Source organism: Hemicordylus capensis, chromosome 3, assembly GCF_027244095.1.
Source record: "Hemicordylus capensis ecotype Gifberg chromosome 3, rHemCap1.1.pri, whole genome shotgun sequence".
Classification (NCBI taxonomy): Eukaryota; Metazoa; Chordata; class Lepidosauria; order Squamata; family Cordylidae; genus Hemicordylus; species Hemicordylus capensis.
The window spans coordinates 233,046,139-233,062,509 of record NC_069659.1 but is presented as its reverse complement, the minus strand read 5'-3'; the positions used below and the strand labels follow the sequence as shown (position 1 = coordinate 233,062,509).

The 16,371-nt window shown below is 44.2% G+C and overlaps 1 protein-coding gene across 12 annotated transcripts in view; it reads left to right on the top strand.

Moving 5' to 3' along the window:
* The window catches only part of CDH23 (cadherin related 23), an 846,530-nt gene that overhangs the window by 543,697 nt on the left and 286,462 nt on the right, over nt 1-16,371 (top strand). For all 12 annotated transcript variants that reach the window (XR_008320257.1, XM_053312564.1, XM_053312546.1 and 9 more), the window contains one exon: nt 13,104-13,211. Coding sequence is in view for 11 of the 12 variants with exons in the window: in XM_053312564.1 (XP_053168539.1) it covers nt 13,104-13,211 (108 nt within the window). In the remaining variant the exon portion in view is untranslated. The remainder of the gene's footprint in view (nt 1-13,103; nt 13,212-16,371) is intronic.

Here is a 16,371-nt window from a genome sequence, read left to right as displayed (position 1 = left end):
GACTATTTCTGAGAGTACTCTGTACCTTGCCAAAGTTCCAGAAGTAGAGAAGAATACCCGATCCTTATCTTTCTCAGAAGCAGTGATCTATATAACTACTGCTCAAGTTGTATTTTCAAGACACAGGAGTGGGCTGAATGAGAACATTCCGGTAGGAATTTATTGTTAAAATCGCATCAAATGAAGAATCCACTTTCAAAAGAAGGTGACCTTTCCCCCATGTTTAGCTATTGAAGGGCCAGTTCACACATACATGAGCATAACTCTTCTATAGCATCAAGCTATCACTTGCATGTGAGAATGATCTATAAACAATTTCAGACAGATTTTTCAAATCACCCAATGTCAATCCAAACAGTCAAGTTACACATTCAGTGATGCTGAGTAATCAAATGTCATACATGTATGTATGGTCCAGTCCTGACAGGATCTTCTACTATCAAGTATTCCTCTGCATTTGCTGGGGGAAATGTGAGTACTTTCCTCTACATTTTTGATTTTGGGGGTAGAGCAGCTTGCCACTGCCTTATCTTCCCAACCCTTCTTCAGTCAGATCCATCTCTTTCTTTAATTGCCCAGGAGGAGCCATGTTAGGACCTGTCAGGAGTTCCATGTGGTCACTTCCCAGTTTGGCTACTCCTTTAATGCAGAGTGTGTGTGTGTGTGTGAGAGAGAGAGAGAGAGATTAACTGCCAGTGAGAGATAAGTACAAAGCAGCTGCTTAGGAACCCATTGTATGAAATTCAAGCTTTGCCTCCTATCAAGGCATTACTCTGCATTGTAATTATAGGGATAATTAGAAATAAGTAAATTAGCAACACCTGCTTGTTGTATCACAGCACATTGTCTATGCTCAGGGATGCCATTTAGGTAGAATGAGTAATAAAAGATATGAGAAAATGCTTCCTTGTCCCATAACTAAGGCTCAGAGCCTTTAAAAAAAAAAAAAGCACAAAGTTTATGACAGCAACAACCAGGTCTTGAATAGGGACAGTTGCTCTTTCCCTCCAAAATACAAGAGAGCTACCTTGAAAAGGTGCATCTTTGCCTATATAGCAGGGATTCATAATCACAACAAATGCTCCCTGCATACACTTTTGTTTTTTGCACAATGTGACCTTGCATCCACCCCACACACACATCCAGCCTAACTAAAATCTATTCTCTCTTCACCCTACAAATTCAAAATTGTGCCCTTGTGTGATAGATGGCCTTTAGGAACTCCCTTTCCCCCTACAAAATGATGGCTATTTCAGCAGGTTTATTCCCCAAAAGACCTGTCTTTGATCACTCAACCAATTGCTACCATCTAACAACCTTAGGATAAAAAGAAAAATATTTCATGTTTAAAACTCTAGTAATGAGATTTGTGTGGCGGGAGTGGGGAGGAATAGACAAGCAGATACAAAATATAAAAGACCCAAAACAAAATAACTTTATTATAAGAAACAGAATAAGATAAAATTCAAATTAGTGAATTATATGTTTGTGTTGCTTGCTTGTTGCAGAGTAAAAGAATGGCTGGATTAGCACTTTCCCCTAAATAAATGCCAAATCGATTATCCTCCCTGATGCTCCATAGTTTCCTTTCTCTAAATCCTCCCCAGGGGCGGAGCTATAATTGAACAAGGGGGGACAAAATGTACCTGAGTACCTGAAGGAGAGGGGCTCACCAGCTGAGCAACAGTCTGCTTGCTCTTGGATCTCCCCCTTCTGCCTCTCCAAATTAAGATGCAGGGAGGTGGTGGGAAGTTAGGAATCCATATCCTGTTTTTGTCCAAAGGCTGACTCCAGCTTTGCTATGCCTTTGATCTTCCCCCTTTGCCAATTCCGCTGAACTAAACTGCCCTGATTCAGCTCAGAGGACCTGAAGGAGGATTCTTCTTCCATGGCCTTCCTGAGTTCACACCTTCACAGAAGACAGCTAGAGGGTCACTTTTCTTAAGGGACTCTTGCTCTCTACACCCTTCCTCTTGCTGCTCCTTCTGGGTTGAACCGGGAAAGTTTTTTTTTACCTGGGGATCTTCTTCTCCTAGCCACCCTCTGGCTTTCCTGGCCAGCTGCCACTTTGATGCCTCCCAGTCTCCTAGACTGCTTCCTCTGAGGCAACTCTCAATCCTCTGCATCTAGAGACTTCCTGCTGATTGAAGGACAGGATCCTGGATCCAGCTTCTGATTTGCCCACAACTTTTTTTTCTCATTGGCTTAAACTAGGCAGCTTTTGGCCTATGGACTATTCATTTTTCCATTCCCCATCCAATCCAAATTCACAAACTTTTGAGACATCTAATTTGCATATCAGGATGTGCCCAGAATTTACCTCAGACAAATGCCTTCCATAAACCATTACTTCATCCCCCAGGGATTGACATTTCCTGTACGGGGACTGAAAATCCTATAAAGGCTGGACCAAAGTGATTTCTCCACACCTGTTCATTAAGGCTGCACAAAGGCTTTGAAGTGTTGAAGCTGAATCATATTCACATTGCTCTTGGCCCTGAGGGGGAGCAGCTGCTTGCAGCAATTACCTCCACACTGAGCCTTGCATAATATGGGGTGGACCCTTAAGAGTCATGGGAAGCCTCAGTGATGTTTTGAAAGGTGCACAGCAACATGCACAGAGAGTGCTGGGAAATGTAGTCCTTCCCAGCATTTATCCCATAGAGCTATAGCACAGTCATAACTCTGCACTTCCTGTGCACATTGCTGTGTGCCTCTAAGGCCTCACTGGAGCTTCCCACCACTCTGAATGAATCCATTTAAGGGCCTTCCCTGATGCTGCTCAGAGGACTACTTTGTAGAGATGTAAATGCTGCAAGCTACCACTTTCCCCACAGGGACAATGTGCAGATGAATCTTCATACAGTCCTACTGACCATTCTTCTCTGAGTTCTGACTGGGGGTATAAGGAAAACCATTATACCATACTCCTTGCCTATAGAACTGGTATGGGAGCAACCCAAACTGTATGAGTATATGAATGTGAATAAATGCTGTGGCAGTTAGGAACAGTACTAGTGGTGTCTTTTTCTGATCTCCTATAATTATTTTCCTTTCTACACATGGTAAAGACTACACTAGATTCAATTGGAGACAATACTACTGTTAGAATTACAGGGCAATTACCTCCTGTGTGCCATGCTGACTGATTACTCTCTGTGCTTGTCTCTTATCACTATTGGGAACATGAATACCATTGATTGTAGAAATGTTCATACATGTTACCACTCTACTGCAACTTTGGGGGAGGAGGGCACAATAGCTTTCAAGTGTGTTCTTAATTCTGTATTCCAATTTAGACTGAATGTGTGCCTAAATGCTAATTTAGCAGAGTGCTTATTTATCGAAAGGTTAAAGAGAATTGAGTAAGAATCAGTGGTTCCAAATTGGACATTAACAGAAGGTTTTTATTCTCCTTTAACTACTAACATTATGAAATAGTTGTGGGTGCAAAAAGCCTCACTGGGTTTAAAACAGGCTTGGGCCACTTCTAGACAGCAATAATATGCACTGGTACAGCACCTTTCTAAGTGCAATCTTACTCTCTTTGCACACCCACCTGCAGGTTTCTGTAGTCTTAGGCAGTGGGTATCTTCACTCTGCCTATATGTACAGCAGGGTCCTAGCATGTTTTTCTCAGTGCCACCTGCTGGCCAGCTCCTGCTTTATGTGGAGAACTGCATTCACCAGAAAAAGTAGAAATCAGTTCTTTATGGAAAACAAGAGCTGGCCAGCAGGGACTGTTGGGAAAAATCACACTATCAATCAATCAGTCAGTGATTTTTTTTCAGGAGGGGCAAGATGGTGATGGGCTACCAGCCTAATTTCCAAGCTCCTGCCTGTGCTCGGACATCCCCCCACCCCAGGCATGTCATCCAAGGGGCTAACCCCCCCCCCCGGGGGAGAAAAAGACTAGAAAAGAGTCCCAGCAACAAGAGCACACCTGAGGAAGGAGGGGGAAGATCTAGGAAGAAGAAACAGCTAAGGATTGAAAACTTCTTCCCCCCAGATGAGGTAGCGCCGTTTGCTGTGAGTACCAAGAACAGATTTGCAGCCCTGGCCATGGAAGCCCCTATCCCCACTGCCAAGCCAACTCCCCAGGAGACAGATATCAAACAATCTACCTTAAAATTGTCTCATCAGAGAGAGGAGGAGGGAAACTCCCTGAGACAAGGGGTCCAAAGCTCTATAGCTGGACAATTACCTAGCTCCCAGTCTGACTTTTTTACCCAGCAGCTAAGCGATGCTTGCCTTATCTCAGCGGAAAGCCTGAATTTAATTTTAGGGTGTCTGAACCAAATTGGGGGATAAATAAATAGTTTAACACAGGCTTTTGCCCACTTATCAGCTAGAACCCAGCAAGGGGTTAACAGCACAGCTGACATCAACAGCTCCCAGCCAGCCCTCCCCTCTTGCTTGACTTCTGACTCACTGCACTGGGTATACCCAGAAGCAGCTGGAAATAACAAGGAAAAGCTATGAAGAATCTTGCAAACTCATCAGACTCTTATCCACTTTCCCAGGAAGGATTCATATTTATGGGCAAGCAAAATAAAGATACTCACCTCCCTGTTGGAGCTTCTAAACCAACCAATATCCCCTTCAGAGATAGAGCACTTTCACTTTCTACTGACACAGCTAGACCATAAAGGCTATTCATAACCTTCAAGTCTGCAAGGATGCCCACACAGCTAATCTATTCAGCCCAGTGCTTGAGACAATTCCACATCACCTCGCACCGTGTTTTTAAAGATTTTGGCTTCAGACCATTAATGAAGGGCCTCAAAAACATTAGCAGCAAGAATCCTGTCTCCTACACTAACAATAAACTGCCCCCTCTGAGCTGTAGCAGCACCTCACTAGCTGAGGCTTGGAATGCTCTACCAAGGACACAAATCCAAAACAAGCTTTCTAGCCAAGATAAGCCACAACCAACTCTCTCTACAGAGTTGGCAAACTCTGAACCCTGCAGACAAGATGACCTGATACAATTATAGAGTAAACTTGCGGCACTTTTGAAGAGATTGAGCCCAAAAAGACACAGAGCTGGCTACTCAGCCATGGACCCTACCACAGACTCTGAAATCGATCAGGAATTATCAATGGAAGTCCAGCTAAAATCACCCCAAAAAGACTTTAAAAAGTGATCGCAGAAGATTGTGCAGCTGATTCAGGATCTGAAACGGATCTAGAAAGTGACTGTGATAAAGACCAGTCCCCCAGGCTCCTCCCTATCTCTAATGAATATCCTAGAACATTCAGGACAGAGGCCCCAGAAGCAGGCGAGGGACCTCTGGCAGGGGCCACTACCTTGCAAGAACTGCACCCTGGAATGCTATTTGCCAGTGACCCACACTTCGACAAGGTCACTGCACTGCTTAACTCAGGCAACCTGTATGTGTCAACCACCCTAGGGGAGTGTCTCCATGCTCCCCCGCCACATCATCTCCACAACCTGAGGAACCACAAACCATCTTGGATACACCTGGGAGTAGGGTGTGCCTCCAGCTCCATTTGTCCCCCTACTTGAGCCACGAGCAACTAGAGGACGAGGCTCCTTTGGGATAGTCATCACTTCAGAAGCAACAACAGATACATACATCACTGGAAGTAGGTAGTTTGTCAGAGGTAGGGGCCCCTGCAGTGCCCCCATCGATCGAGCCCCTCTCTGTAACCACAGAGGACACCAGCACACAAGGCTTGGGTCCAGGAACTCTCCTCAACAGCAACAACCCCTCTGACACTTTTACCACGCTAACAGAGGTGGGTGCCCAAGAACCTGAAATTGCTCCACCTGCTATCTCCCCTCAGGACTTATGCTTCCCACAGCAACCCTGTGTAAACCCGATGACATTGCAGGATCCCTCCACACAACCGCCACCCTTCGACTCTGCACAATGACATCCCCCAGACCAGCATGGGATCAAGCTCATATCATGAGCCTCGCTGGCTGGGTTTGTTGCAGAGACAGACTGCAACAACTTCCTCTCACAATTTGATATTATCCTAGCCCAGGAAACCTTGACAGCAGCTGATCTTATACTCAATGGATTTCACGCATTCTCTTTGGCAGCGGTACCTGGGACTGGGCATGGTAGGCTTAAAGGAGGCTTGACAATACTTGTTTCCAACTCCCTGCGGGCAACGCTGACCACCCCCCTCATTAAAACAATATGCTATGGCCTTGTTAATCCATTATGGCCCCAATTTGCCGCTGCTAATCAGTATATACTTACCACCTCAGCAACGGAAACCTGTAATTTGCTCTCTATGGACTGAGCTCGAGCAATACACAAATGACCTACTGCTGGTGAACCCCGAAGCTCTGGTGGTGATGGGAGGTTACTTTAATGCTAGGATGGGACCAGATGAGCACACCTTATTTAATCGACATCAGCTATCCTCCCCTCACTCAGGATCGGAACTCCTACCCCTAACCCGCCTGTCAAAGGATCTGAGAGCAAACTATGTGGGATTCTGCCTAGCACAAATGACTGCCAGACTTAACCTTCAGATCCTAAATGGCTCACTGGAAAGTGACCATCCAGGTGAATTCACATATTTATCCTATACCAAAACAAGCACCATAGACTATATTGCTGTTACCGGGAACCTGCTCCCTTTGGTGATTAACTTTGAAGTCATCTCTCATGTAGATAGTGACCATTTTCCACTCCTCCTCCAACTGGCGCCCTTGAGCCAACAGTTACACCTAGAGATTCGCTACACTCCCAATATTTTACCAGAAGGTCAGGGGAGATGCTGTGCCAAATGGACACCTGAGCTTGATCAAACGATAAAAGAATTGCTTGCAGTAGAACCCTTCCTGGTTCATCAGAAAGACCTCACTTCAAAGGAGCCATCTCTTGCCCCTCTGGAGAGATATGATGCTTTAGTACGTGAACTCCAACATCATTTAATTAGGAAGGTGGACTACACTTCAGAGCCCCCCAAGTGTGCATCCAAACTGTGGTTCTATAAGGACTGCATAGAATAAAAGAAAGCCCTTACATCCACTTACCTCTCCTAGAGTGCTGGCTCTGGGGCAGATGCCCTAGAGGGCCTCTCACATCTTAAGAAACAATATAAATACTTATTGACAACAAGAAGAGAGAGGTCATGAGGGCCACTTGTCACAACTCATCCAGGCAGCCAAGGATAAGGACTCCTCCACATTTTGGCGCATCACGGCCAACTCCTCCTACAATGGCATGACCCCAATAGATTCCCACATCCCTCCAACAACCTGGGAATTGCACTTCCAGAGCCTATATGAGGATGCAATGGCAAACTAACGACCCCCTCCAGAGGATATAAAAGACTTGCCTGGCTGGCCACCAGTCACTGCAGTGGAGGTTGAGTCCCTTATCACACAATCTAAAGTGGGAAAGGCCCCAGGAGAAGACCTCATCCCTACAGATCTTCTAAAAAGCAACCTGGAGTGGTGGGCTCCAGTCCTGGCCTCGCTATTTACCCATATTGACTGCCAGGGCCGCATCCCCAAGGACTGGGGGTGGGCGATATTCAAAAAGGGACAAAGGGATGGCCCTGCCAATTATAGGTCCATTAGCCTGCTCAACACCATCAGCAAACTGTATGCAGACACATACATGGGAAATTCAAGGACTGGCTAGAGCAAGAAGAGATGCTGGCAGATGAACAAACAGGATTTAGGGAGAGCAAATCTACTACTGATCAGTGCCTGGTGCTCCAACATCTTATTGAAAGGTACTCTTTTAACAAATCTACCTCCCTCTATGCTGCCTTCATAGACCTTAAGCCTGCATTGGACTCCATCTCCCGAGTGAAGCTTTGGGAAAAGCTTAAATCCTCCTCTATTGATTGACGCCTGCTGTATCTGATCCACACCCTTCACACATACACATAACTTAAGGTGAGATGTAGCCCCCAAGGACACCTTACAAACCCTATTTCAACCCAGAAGGGAGTTAAACAAGGATTTCTCTTGGCCCACCCTACTGTTCAACTTCTATATCAATCCCATGGTGAGCTGCCTCAGCAACCCTGACTTCCACCCTCCCAAGCTGGCCACTTGACCCATCTCCATCTTACTTTATGCAGAAGCTACTGCTATCCTCTCAAGGACACCTGTAGGTCTCAGAAAGGCGCTGGCAGCACTATCTCAGCATTGCAAGAGTAAACAATCTATATATATAATTCTCCTGGGTGTGCCTTGGAATGTGCGTCCAAGCGCCCAGCTGATTGGCTGGGCAGCAGACGCGCCTGATTGGCTGAGGCGCACCCAGGAGGATTGGTTGCCACTGCAGCCCAGCCGTGGAGGCCAGAGATGGCAGGCCTGGCCTGGCCACGGAGGCCAGGCCCCGGAGGGGGGAAAGAAAGGGGGGCAGAAGTGGCGGTGGGGAGGAGAGGCGGCTGGGTGCTGGAAGTGGAGACTGGGGCAGAAGGGTGGGGAGAGGTAATCGCCGGCCCCAAAGAGCACACAGATACTCTGTGCAGGGTCGGCTAGTTGGAAATAAATTATCAAAAAACCAAGGTCATGGCCTTCGCCAGAAGACCAAAGATCCACCATTGGAATATTGATGGGCACAGAATTGAGCTGGTCGCCTGCTTTATGTACCTGGGGGTGGTCCTTCATGCCTCTGATTCAAGAAGGTCCCATTGTGAACACGTTGCTCTAGCAGCACAGAGGAGCTCCTCTGCCATTGTGAAGTTCTTACGTACTAGAGGCGACCATTACATACCTGCAGTGCTCAAACCATATGAAGCCAAGTCGTTGGCACAACTTCTATTTGGCACCCACCCAGGATCTCCATCCAATCTTGCCAAACTGGAACATGTTCAATCTACATTCCTGAGAGGGACCTTTCAAGTGCCTTGCTGTGTCTCCAGTGCCACCCTATGGCTGGAAACTGGCATGATAAAAATTGAGGCGAAGGTTTGGATGACAGTTCTCAACAACTGGCTCAAACTAGCCCTTTGCCCACGGGGCTTGGCCCTACTAACCCTGCAAGACAACTTTCAGTCCTCATGGAAATGGGCAGTCCCCAACAAAGTGGCACAGCTGGGCTTCTTTCTGTCCATTTTGCTTACAATGGGCTGGGACAAGGCAAAAATGGCCATCAAACAGGATTCCAGACACGGAATGCCAGGCAGATCTAAATAAGACGACAGGCTTTCTGGCCCCGGACAGTTGTAGGTTTACCATCTCCCCCTCTGCATATTTGGCACACTTGGAAATATCAAGCCATAGAAGGGCATTCACCCTTGCACGATGTCGTGCCCTTCCCTCTGCCTTTCTGGAAAGCAAATGCAAGAAGATCCCGTTCATAGAAAGGCTCTGTCCTTGTGACTCTGGGGAGGTAGAAACCACAGGCCATGTGTTCCATTTGTGTGCCTTTTATTAAGACAGTTGGGACAGGCTCATATCTCCCCTGCTTCTTAAATACCCCAGCCACTCTAGTCAAGTCTACACCAAGATGCTGCTCTCAAGATGACAGTCGGTCCTTCACGTACAAAGTTGCCAGGTTCTGTGGGGAAGCGTGAAAGATCTGTAGGATCCTGACCACCAGTTAATATCCTGGCAGCAGATGTCTGACTGTTGAGCATTTTATTTGCTTGATTGTATAATAATTTTAATTTGCCTTTTACTTCACTGCTTTTATATTGCTTTTATGTAGCTTGTACATATTATTTTAACTATTTTATACTTTTAGTTGCCATACTTTTAAGGATAGCTATTCATTTACTCTGTTAATCTTCCTACAAGTTTTTAGGCTTAGCCGGTAGCATTTTATTTTATTAATTCCATACAGTTTTAAAATTTGTATTTTACTACTATAATCATCCTTAGCTTCTAGAGTTATATTTTATTTAGCATGAGTTTCATTATATTGTAACTGTACTTTATCCTGTGCTGGTCTTTGACCATAATAAAGATGATTGATTGATTAATTGATTTTATTTCAGTCTTTGACCAGCATAAAATACAACATATTTAAATATGTTCAGCACTGAGCAGCAGATTAAGAATTACACTAAGACATTAAACATTGACATTAGAATATTAAAATATTAGAAATACTAAACAGCAGAAACTACAGCACTAAATAACACCAACCCCTTAACTAACCCTAAATAACATATTATCAGTGATCAATTTACAGTTTGTTGGCAGTCTGCTCATGATGTATTTTACACTCTGCAACACAGAACCTAACAACCTTATACAGGTGAAACTCAGAAAATTAGAATATCGTGCAAAAGTCCATTAATTTCAGTAATGCAAATTAAAAGGTGAAACTGATATATGAGACAGACGCATTACATGCAAAGCGAGATAAGTCAAGCCTTAATTTGTTATAATTGTGATGATCATGGTGTACAGCTCATAAAAACCCCAAATCCACAATCTAAGAAAATTAGAATATTACATGGAACCAAGAAGACAAGGATTGAAGAACAGAACAATATCGGACCTCTGAAAAGTATACAGTGTACTGTGCTTGATTGGCCAGCAAACTCGCCTGACCTGACCCCATAGAGAATCTATGGGGCATTGCCAAGAGAAGGATGAGAGACATGAGACCAAACAATGCAGAATTGCTGAAGGCCGCTAATGAAGCATCCTGGTCTTCCATAATACCTCATCAGTGCCACAGGCTGATAGCATCCATGCCACGCCGCATTGAGGCAGTAATAGCTGCAAAAGGGGCCCAAAACAAGTACTGAATACATATGCATGCTTATACTTTTCAGAGGTCCGATATTGTTCTATTCTTTAATCCTTGTCTTTTTGGTTCCATGTAATATTCTAATTACCAGTGTGAAAGTCCTCTTGTGTCTAGAGACGGTTGAAAATTATGGGTGTGCACGGACTCAGGTTCAAGCACTAGTTTGGCACCGCAGGGAGTGGAGGCTTTGAGAAAAAGGAGAGCAGGCTCTAACCTTCTCTCTTTTACCCCCTTGAGCTTCCTGCTGGGACGGCACTCGGCCCAAGCACCCACACGCTGCACCAGCACACACATGGTGTCCACACATCCACGGACACCATTTGCACGGTCAACATGGTATTGCTGACCATGCAAACGGTACCCACGCATGTGTGGATGCTATGTGCATGCTGGCGCTGTGCGTGGGTACTGGAGCGAGCACCACCCCAACAGGAAGCTTCATGGCATGGCAGAGAGCAGGTAAGGACATGCTCTCCTCTTTCTTACTTAAAGCTCCTACTCCCCTTCCTGTGGCACTGAACTAGTGCATCACACTAGGACCCTGCTGTCCATATGGATAGAATGTGAATTTCTGCTGTCTGAGACTAGGGGAGCCTGCTGGTGTGTGTGTGTGTGTGTGTGTGTGTGTGTGTGTGTGGAAAGAGACTAAAAATGTGCTTGGAAAAACATGATTTCTGTGCTTTTTATTGCCATCTGGAAGAGGTCTTGTTTTGTTTTGTTTTTGTTTTTTTAAGGATACTGTATAACTTTTTTCCTGATGGCCATTGGGGTCAAGAAGCACTCCCCTCAATCCTCATTTGGAATTTTTTCCTCACTTTCTCTGTGGTATCTGAAAGTGCTATATCCAGAGTCAGTATACTGAATGGTATGGAAGCATACCCAGTTAAATTTATGCTGTGATAATTTGATGAATGGGTTTCTTGGGATGGATTGGCAATGACAGAGGGGGAGGGGGTTGTTGTCCTCACATATTCTATAAGTAATGCAGTCACTATTATTGTACACTGGTTTGGGTTGTCCAAGCTGATGTGAGGGGCCTAGTGGGTGGATGGTTCATCCTTGAAGCTGCGCGTTTGATCATATGGCTTTTTGATCCTTTCTAATTCTGTGACTTTATTTTTTTTAAAAAATCCATCAATAGATTGGTCCAATAGAAGTTATGATCCCAGTCTACAATATGTCTTAGAACTAGAGTGATATTAGGGCTGCTATAAGGATACTTCTGAAAATGGCCTGCTCGTGGAGAGTATCCCCACTTCAGGTGTAACATCTACAAATAGGTTTTTGTTAAATGTATATCCTGCTTTATAGTCTTAATGGGAACTACAATATTAAATCACAATATTAAAGGATAAAGGTTATTGTAAAGCAGTGTAAATACATCATAATGCAAGTTTCCTGGTTGCCAGGCTCTTTCATATTCAAACAGAAACTTAAAATGTTTCTTGACCCTAGACTTTCTCATGAGTGAAATTTCACTCGGCATTCAAGATTTCATTTATGTATGGGTTCTTTCATGTTCTCTCATGTACATGGATTGCTGCCCTACTCCACATTTCTAGCTACTACAGGAATGGGACATAAAGATTCATAACATGATGGTATTAATCCAGACATGCTATGGAGAGGCCATTTTCAGCAGCATCCCCATGGCAACTGAAACATCTCCAGATCATCTGGCTTGTGATGGTGGCATCACCCTGATGACCTGCAGTGGTGTTTAGCCATGTCAGCACTCCTGACAGCAGCTAACAGCTTTGGTATTAAAACCACACTGTCAAAAATTATGAGACTTCATCCTAAGCTTCACAAGTTCTTTCAAGGAACAGAAGAAACATGTGACTGTTTCGACCTAGCAGATCTTATTTCAAATATCCCCAGTGACAAATATATTCAGCAGAAGAATGTATTCATCAAGATTACTCCAGATATTGTGAACAGTCCGGAAGACAATAATGGAAATGGCTCAGAGGTGGAGAGAAAATTAGTCAAATTCAGATATTTGTTGTGACTCATGTGCTTGTAGACAAAGGTGTTTGTGCATCTGTCAGGCAATCTAAGCACAGAATTCTGAAAGCTCCCCTGGAGAGCAGCACCCGCTTTTTTCAGCATAAACAATGAAGAATAAGCACTGGCATTGCTGAGGCAAATAGGGTTGAAGCAGCAACATCTTGCTAAAAAGCTATTGTGTGTGACAGCAGGGCGTTCAAAGTCGCATGAGGAAGAGAGCTTTGTGAGTCATTGGCATCAAGTTCCTGTCTGGCATGTATAGCTTGGAGGGAGGGAGGGAGGGAGAGAGAGAGAGAATGAGAATCTAAGCCTGCAAATACAGGCTTAGGGTATTGCCTAATATGTAAACAAGCTCATATTCACAACTGTCATTGTTTTCAGGTAAACATCACTTTGCTGGACATAAATGATAACTATCCCGTATGGAAAGATGAGCCATACTTCATTAACCTAGTGGAGATGACCCCTCCAAATTCTGATGTCACGACGGTATGTGTTCAAGAGACTAAACATGCACACTATTTAATTCCCCCCCCACCCGAAGCACAGAATTGCCATTTTAATGTCAATATGTTTTCTTTTTTTGAGAGTACCTTTGTAGGAAATCACAAAGTGTGGTAAGTGGAACCTAGAGTCCAAGTAGGGTAATATAAATCCTCATAGACACTGGCCTGGAGTCCCACAGGGATAGAAGCAAGGGTAGGAACATAGCAAGGTTGGAGTGGTCCCTGGAACAACAACAAAAAAATGAAGATGAGGTCCCCCCACCTTCTTCCCCTTTTCCCCATGCCCCTTGTATCTTTGCTGCAACAGTACTGTAAGGACATCTTATTTATTTTATTTTCATTTTTTATTTATTGTAAATTGTTAAATTTATATACCACCTTTCATTAAAACAATCCCAAGGCAGTTTACACAGAATTTAAAAACAAGATTGTAAAATGACACAATTAAAATATTAAGCTAAAAATATAAAACAAATCTGATTAAAATTTTAAAACACAAGCATAAAAACATTGGGGGTTCCATTCCATGCTACAACTGGATACGGAGCCCATGAATACTGAGTAATTGGGGCAATGGGGAACTGAGGGTTGGGTTCCTAGTCACCAGAAAACCTTGCTGAAACATCGAATTTTTTTTTTGGAGGGGGGGTGCAGAGGAAAGCTGCCTACCATCTTAGCTGACACCCCCCCGAGTCACACAGTGCCCCCAAATGCCACCAAACCAGCCAAAAATCTCCATAATAGAAACCCAATCTCAGCATACATGGGGGGAAATGCGGGGAGACATGATGAACATGTATATCCACAGGTCAGGCGTGGTCGGAAATTACCATGGAAGTGATTTCCAGCTTCCATTTTGTGTTTCAGAGCCTCAGAATGGCTCCATTGTTAATAGTTGGGGACAGCAATTTTCAGCTGATTTTCGGCCAATCTGGCAGCATTCGTGGGCACAGCATGACTTAGGGAGAGCACCTAAGATGGTAGGCAGCTTTCCCCCACCCACCCCACCAAATTCGATGTTTTAGCGAGGTTTTTCAGTGACCAGGAACCTAACCCCCAATTCCCCATTGCCCCAATGATTTGATATTCATGGTTTCTGTCTCCGTGGTTGTAATGTGGAATGGAACCCCCACAAATATTGAGGTCCTACTGTGTACATAAATCACAAACAATGCTTTTGTCTTTCTTATTTGCCCATTCTCCCTCTCTCACGCATTCCAGTTGGGGTAGATCTGGTGATCCTTACCCTCGCCTCCTCAGAACCCTTTGTGCCCATCAAAAAAGAGGGTGAAAATCTATTCCTTTACTGTGCTAAACATTTTACTCTCTCCAGATCATGTTTTGTCCAACTTAAGTTTCCAAAGTATGTGTCAGTTGTTGCTCTACATACTTAGCCTTTCCTTAAATTAAGGTAAGATGTCAATGGATTCAAATGAGATGCCAACGACCAGCAAGGGTTCAGATCTCTCCTAAGTACTTGAGGACTTCTCATTTTTCTGAACTTCCCCTGCAAATGTTTTCCTTCTTTCTTTAAAATGCTTTTCTTCCTTCCCAACTATTAAACAATATTTTTCTCTCCCCTTATGTTAAAAAGTGCTTTGCTGTCCCCCCAAAAACAATTTTCTCCTCCCAAAAGTATATTTTGTCTCCCCACCCCCAAATTTAAGTGAAGAGTTGCTCTTCAAGCTTTTCCCCTTTCTGCACCCCAACAAACAGAGAGGAGAAAATGCACTCTACAGATGCTTCAAGGCTTCATTTCAAACTCTTTGGGCCTCTTCTGTGGCCTCACCATTTGCCCGAGCTGCCTCCATGTAGGACAATGAGCTGGTCCCCCTTTCTGATATTTCAACAATGGCCTCAAGAGGATTTCCTAAGCCTCTGCCTTTCTAGCAGATGCCTTTTTGGATGCTTTATGAATGGAGGTTCATTCTCTAGCCTCTAATGAGACTAGAAACAGCATGTTGCTTTGTCAGTGGAGATTTAGTTCTTCACTCACTAAGCTAAGCTAATGTTCCCTTTGCAAGGAAAAAGTTATTCTATGTTGTCCTAGTCAAGGCAAAGGATAAACAGAAGGCATTTCCCGTGCTTTCCTTAAAAAAGCAGCAAGAAAACTTGAACTCCTAACAATGCCTTTCGTCCCTCCCATCCACTCTGTTTCTCTCACAACAAGCAGGACAATAAGCCAAAATGTCAGTCTTCCAAGCTTCAAAGTGGTTTGAATCAAAAGCCACATTCTGGCAAAAAGCCCTTTCTTTCCTCCTACAGGATGCTTGGAATCAGTCTCCTTTCTTTGGATGGTAGACCTTCATGCCTTCACAGAGATCTGGAAGACCACCACCACAGACGAGATGCTCAAAAAGTCTTTCCCCTGGAATTATTTTGTGCCCTCTGAAACTGACTGATTCCATTCCCAGTCTTCCAACAAATCCAACAATTATTGGGTTTCCAATGCTATTTTCCATCTGCAGGAGTGATAGAGCAGTCCCAGATTTTATGGGGTGTTCTGTGATGTACACTGCTTAAGAGAAGTTGGATGCAAGACTAAACTATAGATCTGAAGAGAGTGAACAAATTAATTGTGAAGAAGTCCGACATAATAGAGACCTTGTCCTCCATTTTTGCCAGCCTTAACAAAAATATATTTCCTATATACACCGATCTCACAGAGGCACACTTGCACATTCCTGTTCAACCTTGTCACCACTGCTTCCTGAGATTCAGCTATGTAATTAACCAGTTCCAGTATTGAGCTCTTCTGTGCAGCCTGTCCGAAGTCCCCTGAGTCTTTTCAAGTAGCTTTGATAGCCCACCTCAGAACTATTGGTGTATACATCCATTCTTATCTGCTGATCAACTCTTTTTCCTTGAATCATGGAGCCTGCATTGTGTTTTACTCTCTGGGTCTTGCAGCCTCCTGACTTCCTAGTGAACAAAGTGAAGGGTTGATGCCAGCACAGCAGATCCAGCATTTGGGAGTTGTTCTAGGTACCAGCAAAAACAAATTCTTCCTTTCAAAAGAGAGGATTTCATCCCCATGTTCTCTGGCATCAGCAGTCAAGAGGAAATGTGCAATCTGCTTCATTTGCATCTTTTCATGATGATGGGATCCAGCGTGGATTGTTTGGCTCGGTCTCATCTTCACT